The sequence below is a fragment of the Sminthopsis crassicaudata genome, chromosome 2 (assembly GCF_048593235.1).
Source record: "Sminthopsis crassicaudata isolate SCR6 chromosome 2, ASM4859323v1, whole genome shotgun sequence".
NCBI classification, from domain to species: domain Eukaryota; kingdom Metazoa; phylum Chordata; class Mammalia; order Dasyuromorphia; family Dasyuridae; genus Sminthopsis; species Sminthopsis crassicaudata.
In genome coordinates, this window is record NC_133618.1 from 627,756,966 (window position 1) to 627,773,741 (window position 16,776).

At 34.3% G+C, this 16,776-nt stretch overlaps 1 protein-coding gene across 2 annotated transcripts in view; it reads right to left on the minus strand.

Annotated features, from left to right (window-relative positions):
* The window catches only part of GRID1 (glutamate ionotropic receptor delta type subunit 1), a 1,118,042-nt gene that overhangs the window by 11,556 nt on the left and 1,089,710 nt on the right, over positions 1 to 16,776 (minus strand). For both annotated transcript variants that reach the window (XM_074296389.1, XM_074296388.1), the window contains 2 exons: positions 10,943 to 11,109; positions 5,254 to 5,494 (listed from right to left, as the gene is read on the minus strand). In XM_074296389.1, the coding sequence (XP_074152490.1) occupies positions 5,254 to 5,494; positions 10,943 to 11,109 (408 nt within the window). The remainder of the gene's footprint in view (positions 1 to 5,253; positions 5,495 to 10,942; positions 11,110 to 16,776) is intronic.

Below are 16,776 nucleotides of genomic sequence, written 5' to 3' on the forward strand. Positions count from 1 at the left end.
ACATGATCATTATGCTTGATTGTATAGCCGGCAATGCATATAAAAATTCCCCAATGTTGTTGACAATTTTACATAATGATTGTATGCATGTCTATATATAAAAAATATTTGTGTGAGTGTATTTATGTGTGTACTTGTTTGTATGTGTGTACTTACATACACACATATGCCTATGTATATATGTATATTACACACCATGGAGGCCATCTATTTCATCCTTTAATAACTAATGAGGATTCTGAAATGAGGATACTGAGGATAAGAAATAAAGTCATTAGACCAAGGTCATCAGGTAGAAAATGGCAGAGCTGGTGTTTGAACTCAGATCTTGTGACTGACTCCAAGTTCAATTCACTTTCCATTTTACTCCCTGAGAGACATGGAAATAATCATGTGTAGAAGACCGCAAGAAGAATGAAAGCTTGAGTCAGCACTTCCAAACTGGAGGGCCTTCAAGGACAGGTCCAACAATGGCCTTTTTGTGTTTCATATCAAAACCAATAGAGTGCACACTCTATGAAGATGAGTAACCCTTGCTATATATTCCCATGAACCAGAAAAATATCTCATACCTTGTAGATAAATGATGATGATGATATGCATATAACACTTCAAATTTAGCACAAGGTTTTACAGATATTATCTTACAACATGATAAGATATACATTATCCTCATATCAATCTTAGAAGGAAGGTTCTATTATTACTCATGCCTTGCCCAAAATCCCATAGCAATGAAATATCAGAGGTTGTATTTTAATTCAGATGTTCTGACTCCAGGTTGAGCATTTTGTTCACTGTTCCACCTAGCTGCCATAATAAATTACAGATGAATTTCATTGCCTTGTGTTGCACTATGTTTTGTGGTATTTCTGTGAATTGAATAGTTTAACTATGTTTGGAAAGACTCGAGACTAGGAGGCTAGTTACGTGGGGACTCAATGTTTTGTCATTAGAAACTTACAAGGAATACATCATAAGGGTTAGAAGAATGCAATGCATCGATGAAGAATGGCTATTTATTAAGTCATTGCTCTTTTGAAAAAAAATGTACATATATGTTCCAAATTTATTTATATACACATATATGTACAGTTGTGACAGTGTCTGAATCTCTCAAAGTATACAAACAAAACAATTTTGATCATATGGAAGAAAAGAATAGTGACAAAAAAGTAGAACAAGCAGTAAAGTAATTGTAAGTATTGTGGGAAAATAACTAAATTTGGAATCAAATGAAATGGGTCCAAATCCTGGCTCTGCCATATAGCATCTGTGTCATATTGGAAGTTATATTATCTCATTAGTGACTCTTTTCATTTGTAACATATACAAGATGGACTAGATGATCTTTGAGATAACTTCAGATTTATGATTATTGGGTCCTAAGTATGGAGAAGGCATCTGAGCATTGGAGAAAAGGGAGATTGGGAAGAAAAGGGAAAAGCCCAGGGGTCAATGGAGGCAAGAAAGAAGCATGCATACAGAATTAATAGACTCAGTGTTCAGAGGATCAAAGAGAAGGATAGAATGAACTCTTATCCCTCCTATAATTTCACTTATTCCTGGAATTACTTTTAGATAATGTAAGGAAATAAGATGGAAAAAAAGAAAGAACAGAAATGGAATCCAATAACCAGGATTGTGAGGAACAATGCTATGTATCTCATTCCAGACACCTCCTCCCACTTATAAATTTATCACATTTATTTTAATAAAATATTACTGTGAGTGAAGTAATTCAGGTCTTTTCATTAATTTAAATATCTTTGCTGTATCCAATAGTATTGCCATGGAGAGTGGTACAAACTCCTAAATTTGGCTACTACATAACTGTTTATAAATATCCCTAGAAAAAAATCATGTGTATCTATAGGCATGTTAAGAGACTAGATGTCCAACAGAACTGAACATCAAAAAGGCTGCTGTGGAATCTTTTAAATTGAAGAAGCTTCATTATAGTACGATTCAGAATAAAAGCAAAGTCATCTTTAGCATGACTGCTGACAAGAATTATGGAAAAATTTTGAAATTTTAAGAGTCTGTAATTAATGTTGCTTTCTCATCTAACTGCAAATACTACTCTGTAAATTATGGGTCACAATTTGTACATCAATGTTTTCCTAGTGCATGAATAAATGAATTATTTCATTGTTTTTAAAAGATTTCTATGTAACCAAGAGAGAGTAGACTCAACTAGCACTTAGTACATTCAGTTAAAAGTAGGCATTGGCTACCTCAGCATACCTGTCAAGAAGAACAAAGTTGTTAATATTGGCTGAATTTCCCAGATCTCAAAAAGCAGTTATCCATGTTTTTTTTTTCAATGAAAAGAAATAAGACAAACAGACCTTACTGGTTTAGATTTTCCCACCAGATCTATTTCAATTCTAGGTATATCTAAATTCCATAGGGGAGAGAATAGATTTTACGTCACTTGGTTTAAGTGCTTGGAATTTAAGGAAAATGGGAAAAGGTATGACCAACTTTGAATATTTCACATGACTCTCAATCCTTACTTGTCTATTTAGGTCTTTATCTCTCTGATTTTTTTTCTATCTTTATTAATCTCGATCTCTCTTACAATTTCTCTCTTTGTGTTAGTTTTTCTGACTCTGTAGCTCCTTCCCTCTCCCCTACCTTTGAACTCCCATTTTTGGACTTCTACTGTCTCTATTCTATCTCTTTGTCTGGCTGTCTCTCCCTCTCCCTTTTGATCAATGTATACTAATTCTAGTCTTACATTCATTGTTGCTAAATTGTCTTAGTCTTCTAGGATATTTCAAAGGTTTGTAGTCCCTATGGACAGGGTCTCCTGGAAGTTTGTCCTAATGTGGAAAAGTCAATGATGGTATGATTAGATACTTGAAACTACCTGGGACCAAGGATTATCTCTCTTCCTGGGAAATCTCTAATTCAAGGATTTTTCACCCACAATTCTATACATTCCGCCAAAATGAGCTTTATAAATACAATGGTCATTTAACTCAGCAATCATCACATACTTTTGCCCAAATGGTTAGAAAGTAGGGAAAAAATCATATGAATAAAATGAATAAAACATCCAATCTAAGAGAAATCTGGTAATGGGCATGTTTCAAATGTTTCTTCTACCCTAGTTTTTACTTTAAATGAATTTCCTCAGAAGAAAAAGAAAGCTTTTCAATACACTAAATGTAATTTTAAATATTTTCAATTGTGACTTCCTTAGCTAATAACATACCATTTCTCTCTTACTTGCTTCTGTGGGGTTGGAGTCACCAAGGATGCTTGATAAATCTCCATTCTCACATTTATTTAGTGTGAAGTATAAGAGAAGCAGAAAGAAAAACAAACAAAAACATATTCTCCCTGACAACCAAATGACTCTTTTCAACATAAGAGTGGAATTCACCCTTATTGATGGATAAATCAAGATAGGAAATATGAAATAGTCAATGTTTAGTAGGCTTCAGTCAAGAAGTCATAGATTTAACTCCTACTTTGAAATATATTGACTCTATGATGATGAAGAAGTTTAGTTTCTCATTCCTGAAGGAAACTGTATTTGAAGAGCACTTGGACTATATTGGTAGAAAGAATTTTTTCACTGGGAGTTCTTTACCCTTATGAAAGCAAAACAAAGAAAAAGAGAGAGATAGACAGTGGCAGAGACACTAGAGAGAAATGGAGAGACAGAGATACACATAGACTGAGAGATGGAATACAAAGATAGAGGGAAATCAAGACATGCAGACAAATAAAATCAGCAAGATGGGAGATAGGAGATTTAGAAATAGATAAAGCAGGTTTAAGTAAGTAGTCATCTGTCAGCTTGATGCTTTGTGTGAACAATATCACTTATTTTTTTTAAATGATATCTTATTATTGTGTAAAGGTGCTTTCAAAAGGATCAAAAGTGGATCAAAATTTTCACATTCTACCAAGCTGAGAAAGACTTCAACTATTGGAACAAGAATGGACTGCAATTGCTTAGCCAAGTCATACACAATTATCATGTTGTTGTACTATAGGCTGATGAAATCTTTGGCTTCATCAACATTCAAAAGCCATTCAAGTCCTACAAAATGTATTGTGCTTTAGCTTTTAGACATAGCACTGAACGAAGAATATAGATGGATCACACACATTCCCCAATGTGATTGGGGAAATCAAAGCTCCTTGAAGAATTGCACAGCACTGAGAAAAGGCACATTACAAAGCAACCTAAAGACCTCAGTTCTGCATCTGTTGGCACCAGATTCCCAGACTTGAGATACTTCATTTGCTACAACCTCTTCACCCCCCATCTTCAAAAAACTCCCTGAGATTTGAATTGATAGATTCTCATTTTCATTCTTTTCCAGCTGTTTTGCTGCTACTTGTCTGGAATTAACATCTGTTTGAACTGAAGGAATCTTGCAAGTGTCTCCATATTTCCAAAATTACCAGAGGTTAGCTTGTTAAGCATTTTAATTGATGCAAATAGATGCTGGTTTTATGCAAGAATGTTTCAAGAATGAATTTAATTTCTTGGTGGAGGAAACCCCAAAATTTCAATACCCATTCCCTTCCTTCAAAGAGAGTTTTCTAGGGGAAACACTCAGAAGGGCTTTTTTCCAGAAAACAGTTTATTTGGGTCAGGTTTGGGGGAGATGCAGTAGGTCAACAATATGAGCAGTCTCTGGTATGCCATCTCCTGGGGAAAAGGCCACTTTAATTAAATTATTGAATGTCACCTAAGGCCAATTTTGTTATTGACCATAATGAATCTGAATCATATGTCTATGTCTGTATTGACCATAGTTGGTGGGAGTTGGTGGGAGATAGCTCATAACCCTCAGAAGAAACCCAGCACAGTTTCCCCGTACTGTTACTTAGAATAGATGGCCAAGGGGCAGGTGGGCATGGATTCTGGGCTGCTCTTACCCCTAGAGCTGGTCTCTCCAGGTCAGGGTAGAAGCACATTGGTGAGGCAGAGTGGGTAAGGACGCCCTCGTGCTGCCCACACTGCATCTGCTCTATAGATAAATACAGGACTTTAATGCCTTAGCACTTTTTACAAGCATTAAAAAAAAAAAATCACTTAATTTTTTTCTTAAAAAAAAAAAAAACACAAGAAAAGCACTGTAAAAAAAACCAAATCTATGTTATGTCTCTAAACTATATGAAAATGATTTATATTATTTATAAGAAAAAAAAATCCTAAAAAAAATCTCATAGCTCAACTCTTGACTTTGAGCTTCCTTAAGGAATAGGATAAAAGCTATGGACCTCTTTCGGTGTTTCCTGATGGCAGCGGTTGCTGTTCCACCATAGCTCCAGGGCTGCCACAAGGCATGCAAGGAGAAGGCCCACAGCAAGGATGCAGAACACGCCAGCAAAACTGTGTAGTTTCAGGGACTTGCCATCTGTCTGAGCACTGGTGTGGCTATTCAGGTCACAGCGACCCATTCGTGGCCACCATTTTTGTTTGAGAACGTCCAAATCACCAGTATCCTGTAGCTCCAAGATCCTGAAAGATAAAATGAAGAATGATCACTAACACTGGAAAATGACAAAACGTGCCAAAGTTTTTGATGCTGAACTCTTTCTCATCCAATTTTAGCATGGCTGGAGGAAGGTGACTACCAGGAACAGTGGTATCATTATCATCACTGTTATAACCATCACCATCACCACCATCAAAAGTGAAAAAACTATCTTCTTTATTGCTATCACCATCATTATTATCATTATCATTACCATTATCATCTTTAAAAATCTTTTAGTTATAATTCATATCCTTCTGCTCTGTGATTTGCAAAAAATAAAAAAAAAATGTTAAAATTACCCATAAACATATTATCATGGTAATTAGTATTCTTCCTCAGTCTTTATCATCCAATGCCGGACCAGAAATCTTGCCAAATGTCAAACAAAATAACAGCTACATTCTCATGCTCTTGAGACATATCAATAGTCTTTAATAAGAATCACAGTCTTGTCGTATTTTTTCATGTTTGAACACACTTTCTTGATATTTCTTTGATATTGATAAAACATATTCTTTATATGCTGACATGCAGGGTTCTTGGTGTTCAGAAGTGCCGATATCTTCATTTAATCTTTTTGGGTTTGTATTCAAATTTAATCATTAAAAATTTCATTTAAAAAGAAATTATATATATATATATATATATATATATATATATATATATATATATATATATACATAGATATATGTGCACTGAATATTCAAAGACAAAATGAAGTCTACATGTGTTCATGAGTATGTATATTTATATATGCATATGTGTGTATATATAGTGCATGTATGTGTGTATATGTATATGTGTATATATCTAACTGTCTCTATATGGACACATACACATACACACACAGTATTTGTGGTATTGGGAACCAAATCTATTTTTAAAAATTTTATCCATGGGTCAATTCAGAAAAGATATTTTGTTTGCTTTCAATATGGTGATAACCCTTACTATAAGAAAGTTATTGTATATTCAACTATCTCGTTAAAACTCTAACCATTTGTGAAGGGGTCATTATATCCAAAATTAGTAAAATGTTGGAAAAAATGTAAGTGTTCTTCCTCCTAGACAAAGATAAAGTCAAACTGCACTACTCTGTCTGGACACCTGCATCCATAGAAAAAATTTGGATGTGGTAGAAAATTGGAGGGAGTGTTGTTTATTTTTATTTCTATCTTTACCTTTCAGCTTGGGTTATGGTTTTGGAATTCATTGATTCCATTCCACTTAATACACACACACATAGGAATATATAGACACAAAATTCAATAGCCTCTGTCCTAGAATATGTGTTCATACTCTAGATGGATATATTTGTGGACTCCAGTGAATAAATACCTATCTGCATAAAGGAATGAAAAGTAATGACCAGGTACACATGTTATCACCTGATCAATTTAGGAAAAGTGATAAGAAAATGGCAACTGAGCTCTGCTTTGAAGCAATCTAGAGATTCTAAAAGAAAAAAAAAAGGAAAAAAAAAAACATATTGTAGACATTGGTGAGAAGAAATATAAAGGAATGAGTTGCAATGTCTCATACTGAGCACAGCTACTCCTCTGACTCCCAAGTATAACACTAAAGGAAAGGGAGTGATATGAGGTAGATGGGAGCTATAATGTGGTTTAGGGAGGGAAGTCAGAGAAAAGTGCTTGACAAGATTCTTTCATTATCAATTTCTTTTCTAGACTCTTCTGACCATAATTCTAATGTCCTACTCCCAAGTCTGAAGGGCAATAGCCTTCTGGATGTCACCCAGTGTTACTCTGAATAATCTTAACTAGCCTATGTCCTTATCATCATGGCTATGTTCGTGAATCTGCATTGCTAAATGAGAGAAGTCTCTGGGACCAAGTAGTACACTCCCTTTAAGTCTGAATTTGAGTGTTAAAGTACATGATTTACTCACATGTATGGTTGATTTCAGGTTGCCATTAGCAGCCATATTTCCCCTGAGTCCTGAATTGTGTGATTAACTGGGCAGCTTTAATGCCAAACTATATAAATGAGCCTCATAAACATGGGTTAGAGACTGCTTTACATTTACATAGAAAATGACTGGCATTTACTTCCTCTCACTCTGACATTAATTAAACATTTGTTTCCAGGACTGAGTAGTTGCTGGCAATTACTATTCCAGTTTTCTTTCATCATTGTACTGAATTCAGAAATACCCAATCCCTCATAGAAGAATGCGTGTTCAGTCATGAATTCATTATAGAGGATGGGGCAGAGACAGAAAGCAAATATGAGGGCCCATGGTAAGATAGGACAACTTGTGCAGAATAGATTGGAACAGAGATATGGACAAATTTTCTTTTCTTTTCTTTTCTTTTTTTTAAAGAAAAGTCCCCTTTATATGCCAAAATACTTGACAGATTTTCTAAGAGCTGTAGACTACCTCCAATAAATTATAAAATTGATTGAATTTAATAATAATAATAATAATAATAATAATAATAATAATAATAATGTAATAACTGGGAGGGCATTAGACAATACTCTATTGTTCTCTGGAGCTCCTTAAATGCAATCATGATAACCAAAGGTGCTTTGTACTAGCACTCAGCAGCAGAGATAAGACTGAGTCTACCATCTTTCATAACCAGAGCTATATTTAGTGTGTAATAAAGGGGACAATGGTCTAGGCCAACAGAATTTAGAGGGAACAATAATTTAACATAGGAATTCCTTCAGGAGCTAGAAGGCACTAAAGCAACAAATCTCTTGGTATTGCACAGGATTTGTACTGATTACTTCTTCTGTTATTTTTACACTGCAGATTACAAAATTTGTTTATATTTCATGCTATTTGCCCCCTAAATTTTAACCAGTATGCCAAAATGGATAGTTACAACTAACCATATATTGAAATAGGTAGGTGAAATAGTGAGTACAACACTGGGCTTGGAATTGGGAAAACGAGTTCAAATAAAAACTACGTCAGAAACTTATTGGTTGTGTTACATTGTTCAAGTCATACAACCTCTCTGAGACTCAGTTTTCTCATCTGTAAAATGCAGATAGCTATCTCACAGTATTGCTATAGGGAAAAAATGAGATGATTTATTACAGTACTTTATAAATCTTTAAGTTCTATATAAAAGTAGGAAGTAATAATTGTAACAGTAGTAGTAGCAGCAGCAATAGTATTGGTGGCAGTAGTAATAGAAGTAATGGTATTTATGACTATTTACTTAGAACCTGTTCAGAATAAAAAAAAAAAAACAAACTAAGCTACAAAAAGTCAGTCTTCTTATCTTGAAACTTCACATATGCATTATTGTCATATGAACTTGGGTAGTCAGGAAGATGAACAATTCTTTCAATGAAACAATGGTATGTTTGGAGTAGTGTTGATGAGAAACAAACCAAAACAGGAGCATTACATTCCTGGCTACATACTACACATTTAATAACTTAAAGAATGTTTGCTGATTATTTGATGGATTGATCCAATAAGGGACAAAACTTTTATCATAGACTCCTAACATATCAGATATAGCTTATATTCATTGTTAAGTTCCCTGAGGACAGTATGAGGACAGTATATATTACTCCTTTTGTATCTTTGGTGCCCATTACATAAAACTACTTAATAAATTTAGGAAGTTTTCACCAGCTTCCAAAATAATTATATACATGTGTGTAGGTGTGTGTGTATGTATGTATGTATATATATATATATATATATATATATATATATATATATATGCCTATATATCTCCCCTGTTCACACTTTATATTTCAATTCAATTCAGCACTCTTTTATTAAGTACTTGCCTTTGTAGTCAAAAGATCATATTTCATTCCTACCCTTGCCATTTACTTTATATGTCAGTCACCTTAGGGAAGTCATTTCAGTTCTCTAATTCTTAATTGCATCCTATTAAGTGGGGAGTGGGGGAGGGAATACTAAATTATCTAGCATCTTTATTTCAATTTTAAACTTGGTGCACAGGTTTTATTTTATATTACACAGGTTTAATTTTAAACATGGTGCACAGAATATTCCTCATGTCCCTAGGTCATGAATCTAGGAGATGTTTTTACTTCTTTATTCAATCAAAAAAATTTTCATCAACTTTACAAATGTTAGCAAAATTGGGCTCATTTGTTCTCATCACTTTCCCACTAGATTGCTAGGGCATCAGAATATGAGTGATTTCTTAGTAACTTTTCTTTTTCCAGAAACATCCAACCCAGTGTTTTGTACAATGGCAATTTGCACAAAAAAAGAATTTCCTTTTCCCCAGAGTGTAGAATATTCTTCCCATTTAGCAGGTTAGTGTATACATGTGTAAATGTCTATATAAGGATTTGCTACCATCTTAGACATGAACTAAATATAGTACCCAAATGGAAAAGAATAAAATCACACTTCATAGAATGTGTGTTGATAAGTAATCCATGACTGCTTCTCCTAGGGGCAGCTTGCCTGTTTGCCAAGTCAATGAGATTGTCTTATATCACTATCATTGTATAGCCTGTTTTGTCCTTAGAGGTGTCTCAATCTGCAGTGCTTATCAGAGGTACCTCACTAATTTTACTTCTCTTTCTTTTCATTTCTTCAAATAAATCCATTAGAAAATCACAAATATGACAATACCAAGAATTCACCTTTTTGGCTCCTATGGTAATATCTCTTCATGTTTTTTTTTTTTTAAACAGGATGAAGTGCATCTAATCCTTAGATGCTGAGATGCACCTCACTGGGTAGAGAAAATTATGTGTTTTTTTCATGATGCTCTTGGAAACTACCAAAAAGTGATTGAAAAAAATAATAATTTCTAGTGCTGGGGGAATGAGGGAGTCAATAAAGATTTAGCCAATAGTATCATTAATACTTATTTCAACATGATAATCAGTTTACTTATCAATCTACTAAGTCCAAGAAAAAAGATTAACTAGCAAACTTCGATTCCAACAGGGGAAATACACTGCTTAATCCATGAAGAAAAAGTAGAAAAGAATCAACACTAAAAGAAAATCAATGAACATGAAGGACATCATTGCAACTTTCCCTTAGTCTAAGCAGCTTCTATGTATAGTGAGAATGATCCGTTGTTTTTGTCTCATATTCTTTGACTCACTTACCCTAAACAAATCACTCCTAGAGCAAAGAGAAGGCAAAGTTAAACTATAATGTATATAATCCAATCTATGAACCATATACACAATATTTTTACTGACTAACATCTCATAGCAGAGACAATATGTTAAAATTCTTATTGGGTTCAGTGCTTGACATTTCACAGTTTCATCAGTGGTGGCAAAGATTGTGGTTGCCTCCTCATACTATTTAACTTCAGGAATCATCAACTGGAAAGAAAGTTTCAGAGAATCCACAAACCCAAAATGCTAGCTCACCAACCACCCTTGTCATAGCATGCTGGCCAACCCTCCTCTCTCATCAATGTCCAAGTTACCTCTGGGAAAAAATGTCCCTGTAGGGGCTGCCATGCTGAAGTGCTATGCCATAGCCCTTACTGCTGATACTGTTGCCAATGACGGTCACTGAGCAGTCATCATCTGTCAGGGCTGCATATTCCACCACCGCGACATCCCACAAAAAGGCATAATTTCCTTTCTTTGCCTGAAAAACAAGAGATGAAAACGTATAGAATTGACTATCCAAGTGGGAATATGAGTAGTTCTTCATGTACCACTGTGATATGAGGAACACAACCAGATTCTGCCGAATGAGGAAATATCTTCAACTATACAACCAAGGTCCTCCCTTTCATAAATGGCCTAATATTTCCTCTGTCATAGTCAGTGCCTATATGGATTATAACTAAAGGTAGGGCATTGGCTCTACCAGTTCTCAGTCAAAGATGATACTTACGCTTTTATTGCAGTGGAGGAAGAACATGAGGAAATTACTCAAGAACAAAGTCTATGGGAAAGGAAGGAAAAATAGGGAAGGGGAAGTTAATGTGTCCTCTAACTCCCTTTATCATATCATGTGAAAATTAACACTAACACTTTAAAACAATATACATTAAGATGTTGTAATGACAGTGCCTTCCAAGCCCCAAAGCATTGTGTGAATGTAACTATTATCATAATTATTGACCTTTCTTCCTATCATTTTATAACTGGAGAAATAAAGGGTTTGAATCCTGGCTATATTTCACTCTGCCTGTGTGACATAGGACATCATATTCAATTTCTCAGATACTCACTCTCCTCATTTGTGAAAGGTCTGGCTTAGATTAAATGACTGCTCTCAGCTCTGAAGCAGATAGAAGATACATTCAATAGAGTTTGAGACCTAGAGTCAGGAAGACTCATCTTCAAATCTGGACTCAGACACTTTCTAACTATATGACCCTAGGTGAGTCACTTACCCCTGTTTGCCTCAATTTCCTCTTCTATAATATGATCTGGAGAAGGAAATGGCAAACCACTCAGTATCTCTGCCAAGAAAAGCCCATAGGGGATCATGAAGAGTTGGGCACAATAGAAAAAGGGCTGAATAACAACTCAGCTCTGAATCCAGAAGCCTTTTATAAATATTTATAAATCACATTCAATGTTGGTAAAGATAATTAAAAACAGTAGAGTTGGTCTTCAAATACTTTTCTCTTCTTTATCTTAATTTTTCCCTTTTCAAGAATAGCATTTGGTGAATCAGCTTCTATCAGTCAGTCTAGTGTATAGGAAAAGGGGTCCCCATCCTCTCATGAGCAATCAAAATTGTACCCTTCCCAGAGCCCCAGTTGCTTCTGAAATTTCCACTTTCTTATGCCCCTGAGGCCAGATTCTTTGCTTCTAAGTTGAGAATTAGACATGAGGTATTCTGATTAATTGGTCCATGCCAAAATAATGATAATAGTAATAATAATTAGTCATATGGAGTAGCATAAGACTACCTATGATCTCTTGATCTAGGGAATTCCTCCCTGAGGAGGAAATTCATTCTACAGATATAGGTTTGTAAATTTCTTTAAAGTTTACAGCTATAAACAGAGATTCTTGACCATTGGTTCAAGAGGGCTTGACTTTGTCAATCAATAAGTTGATGGGGACAGGAAAAGGAGCCTTCACGTGAAAGGAATCTATCTGGGATGAATGTAAAATTCCATCTGGCATGAATATTTCTTCTAAGTCTATTTACTTATACATTATAACATACTGGATAATAATAATAACAATAACAATAATATTAATAATGATATAACCACTGACATTTAAAAATAAAGAATAGATCGAAGACTTGTCCCCAGATTATTTCAACCCGAACTCCATCAAATATAAAATGAAGACTAAAATAACTCACATTTACACATGACTTTAGACTTCTCAAATTACTTCCCTCACAATTCTGTTAAGCAAATTATTTGTTACCCCTACATACCTCTTTAACCTTCCTTGTTAATACACTCCTTTTATATGAATTCAGACCATGTATTTGATATTATTTTATTGAAAAAGATATTCTCAAAACATAGATCTCCCAAAATTGAAGCATGAGATTTGTGATGCAAGGGGAAAACCACAGGATTTGCAAATAAAAGAATAGGATTGAATTCTAAATTTCATGGGCTAGGTAGTTTCTGAGCTCCAATTATGTTTTTTAGCTTATATAATTTTGGGGGGATTCAAAATCAGAATTTGATTCTTGGCAAGGATGGAAACTATTTTTAGTATTTTGTTTTGTTGCACCATTGTAAGGTTTTCAGGGAAATCTTTTGAATTTAGCAAATATGCCAAATTGGAAAATGGTCTCTATATTCTTGGATAAGTCATTAGCCCATCTGAGTTTCAATTTCTTCATTTATAAGGAGTTGACTCATATAGCTTATAATATCCTTTCTAGTTCTAATCTATTATTTTGCTATTATTAGACTTTAATAATCTATAAGTATATAAGTGTAGACTAAGGTTTATGCCCTAAGACCCAAGTACTTTGGTAGGGAAATGATCCCTGTGACCCACAAGTGGCAATGGCAACTAATCCATTGCCAAGAATATATAAGTACTTTTTAACCAATTCATGGGGATGAGCTTCTGAAGGGAATCAGATTAAGTATTGCCAGACACCACAAAAATAACATATTAGCTTAATTTCCATTTTATTATACCCAGTCATTATTGTTTTTCTACTTTCTTTCCATATTCAAGGGCAAACCTTAAAGGAGAGAAGACATAGAGGTGAGAAAAAGGGAGACGCAGTCTCTGAGCTTGATTTCAGGGAAGCCCACAGAAATAGCTTAAAAGTATAAAGAGTCAGTGACCTAAAAGAAGAACATCCCTAGAAATGGATGGCTTAATTCTGTTTATTTCCATGTTCTCCATTAAATAACATTTTGCATTTTCCCATTCACATTGTTTAGACTAGTATTAACTGACTGAACTTCTACCATTACAACTGGGCTCCAATGTTGACATACTTTGAGATGCCAGCCACAGTTGGATACAGTCCACCAGAGAAGAATAACAGCTACTTTCCTTGGCAAAATATGAAATAATTTATCTGAATAGAGAAGCATAAGGTGAAACAATTTCTTGTCATGGATAACTTTACCACAAAGATCATGTAACGACCAGGAGATATGAGACAGATTTTAGCTCAATGTAATCAATCAAGAAAGCAAGCAAACTACAAGCATTTATTACATGTTTACTAGGTTCCAGGCATAATGCTAAATGCTTTGGGATATAAAGACAAAAGCGAAACAATTAAATATTCCCAACAGAGAAGTGAAGGATAAATTATGCAGAATGAGACTCACAATTTTGGACATGGCCATTATGGGAATTAGTTTTGCTTGAGTATGCATATTGGCTTCTGGGGTTTCGTGTTCATTATTTTTAAGTGTAAGGATGGGAGAGGGAAAAAATAAATGCTTACTATTTGAGAAAATAAAATAAAATTGAATTAAAATATTTTTGAAAAGAAATGTCTGGCCTTTGGAAATAGCGGATTCTAACTCATTAGTAATATTCAATTCAATACTGTGTGGTGAATTATTTGGGATCCTCCAAAGTGATTCTCAGTCAGGGAGAGATTGGTCTAGAATACAATAATGGAACTACATAGGAGTAGATAGTGTTTTGAGATTTTTTTGCTTTTAGATTATGTGATTATTAGATTAAAAAAAACAAAAATTTGCCTAGGGTTAAAGTTATTCATATTTTGTTTGTTTTCTTGTATCTAATTATTTAAGAGATATGTTTTTGGTAACTACAGTGAGACTTGCAGAACAGATGGATAGGGCAATCTACTGCAAATTCACAGGCCTCCTAGGCATGGGTTAGTTGTTTTGAAATATGTCATCACTATATATTTATTCATCAGAAAACAAGGTTCACTGGATAATTAATTTTCTCTGAGAAATGTCACGGATCACAATTAATATGGTGCCTTGGCTAGAATGTTAAATTTCAAGTTGAACAATCTAGGTTCAAATTCTTTCTCTCTTTGGATGACTTATCGAATCTCTGGTGACATCAGTGTTTACATTTGTAAAAATGAGCCCTTTGGGGTGAATTATCTTCAATTTTTCTTCTATTCTGATAATGCTGTCATCTTGCAAAATCCCATTTCATGCAATTTCTTCAAATTCTCATGAGGTCAAATTTGGCAATCTATGTAAAATGTCAAACCAAATGAACACGAGCATCTCCTGATGATTCACATGGGAACATGTGAGATTATAGGAAGAAACCAAGAAAGCATTGCCAAGTATAAGAAAGTCCTAGACAAGAGCCTGAAGAACTTAAGGTTAGAGAGTATCTTAATTGTTATCCTTCGATTCCTGCATTTTCTCTTCAATCTTTGGACTTCTTCAACTACCCTCTAGCAGCCCTCTTCCTCTGGAGATATTGCTATCCTATGGCTCTCTCTTTGAATTGGCCAGAACCCAGGTGTCAAGAGGTGCTTGAGACAAACTCAATTCAGTCCTTGATCACCTCTTCACTCTGAGAACTTTACCTCATCACCAGCAACAATTCTTATTCCACTTTTTGTATTGTCTTTTTTTCATTGTAAGGCAACATCCTTGAAGTCATGAATATAATTTTTGTTTTATTTGTAATCTCATAATGTATCACAGTCTTAACATATACTCAGTGCTTAAGAAATATCATCTCTATCTCACTATCACCATTGATGTATCATCTATCCATTAACAATAAGGGTTTTCAGAGAAGGTCTATTTAGCAAATGAGTAACTCACTAAAACATTAGTGTCTGAAAACCATGACACATTATTCATTAAAACTCTTTCATCTCAAATAATTTTGTTTGAGCTTATCTTTTTTACATGCTATTTTTTCCAAGAGAATATAAAATTATGGAAAACATGAGCTGTTTATATCCTCATAATCTAGCAAGTATTTATACAGATTAAGTTCCAAATCATCAGATATCTAATTAAATTTGAGGTAGTGTAGTAGAATGAATAGAGTGCTTGAATTTAAGTCAAGAAGATTTGGGTTTTACCCTACCTTATTAATTTACTAGCTGTGTGAGCCTTAGTCTGTTTATCAACCTTCAAAGAGAGGAGTTTATACTAGATTACCTCTAATGTCCTCTCTAGTTATAAATAGATGGTCCTGCTAATTGAATTGAAAGGAATGGAATTTGAATTTATGACTTATGACATAAAATAAGGAATTATGGTGTAGACCCAACAGAAGAAGTAGCATGATATAATATTTTCTGAGTCAGGTACTTCAGTTCCTACCACCAGTCTGACATTAATGAGCTCTGTGACCATGGATAAGATGCATTTTCTCTGAGTTTCAATTCTTCATCTTCCAAATAATATATTAATCCTTTTTTGTCTACATTAGAAGGTCATTGTATCAAACAATCTAAGACATTTAAAACATTTAGCCAATAATAGAGTTTAATGTGAATTAAATGTTATTTGTTGTTATCGTTATTATTATTAACAAGTGCCAGGGGATGTACATTTTGTTGCCATCTTTGCAATCTCACCAAGAGTAATTTAAATTGAAAAGGGAGGTATAAAGGGAAAATGTCCTCATATATTTGCCCTAAGAGTAGCAATTAAATACGATAAGGAGGAAGAGGAGGAGGAGGAGGAGGAGGAGGAAGAGGAAGAAGAGGAAGAGAAGAAGGAGGGGTGATGGTGGTGGTGATAGCTATTATAGAATATAGTTGTAGTACTGATAATAACATCTTTGTGCAAAGTTCTGTGATAAAACTTTTAAAATGTTCTCATTCAAGCCTCATAAGAATCTATGGAAATAAGTAATATAATTATCCTTATTTTACACTTGAGGA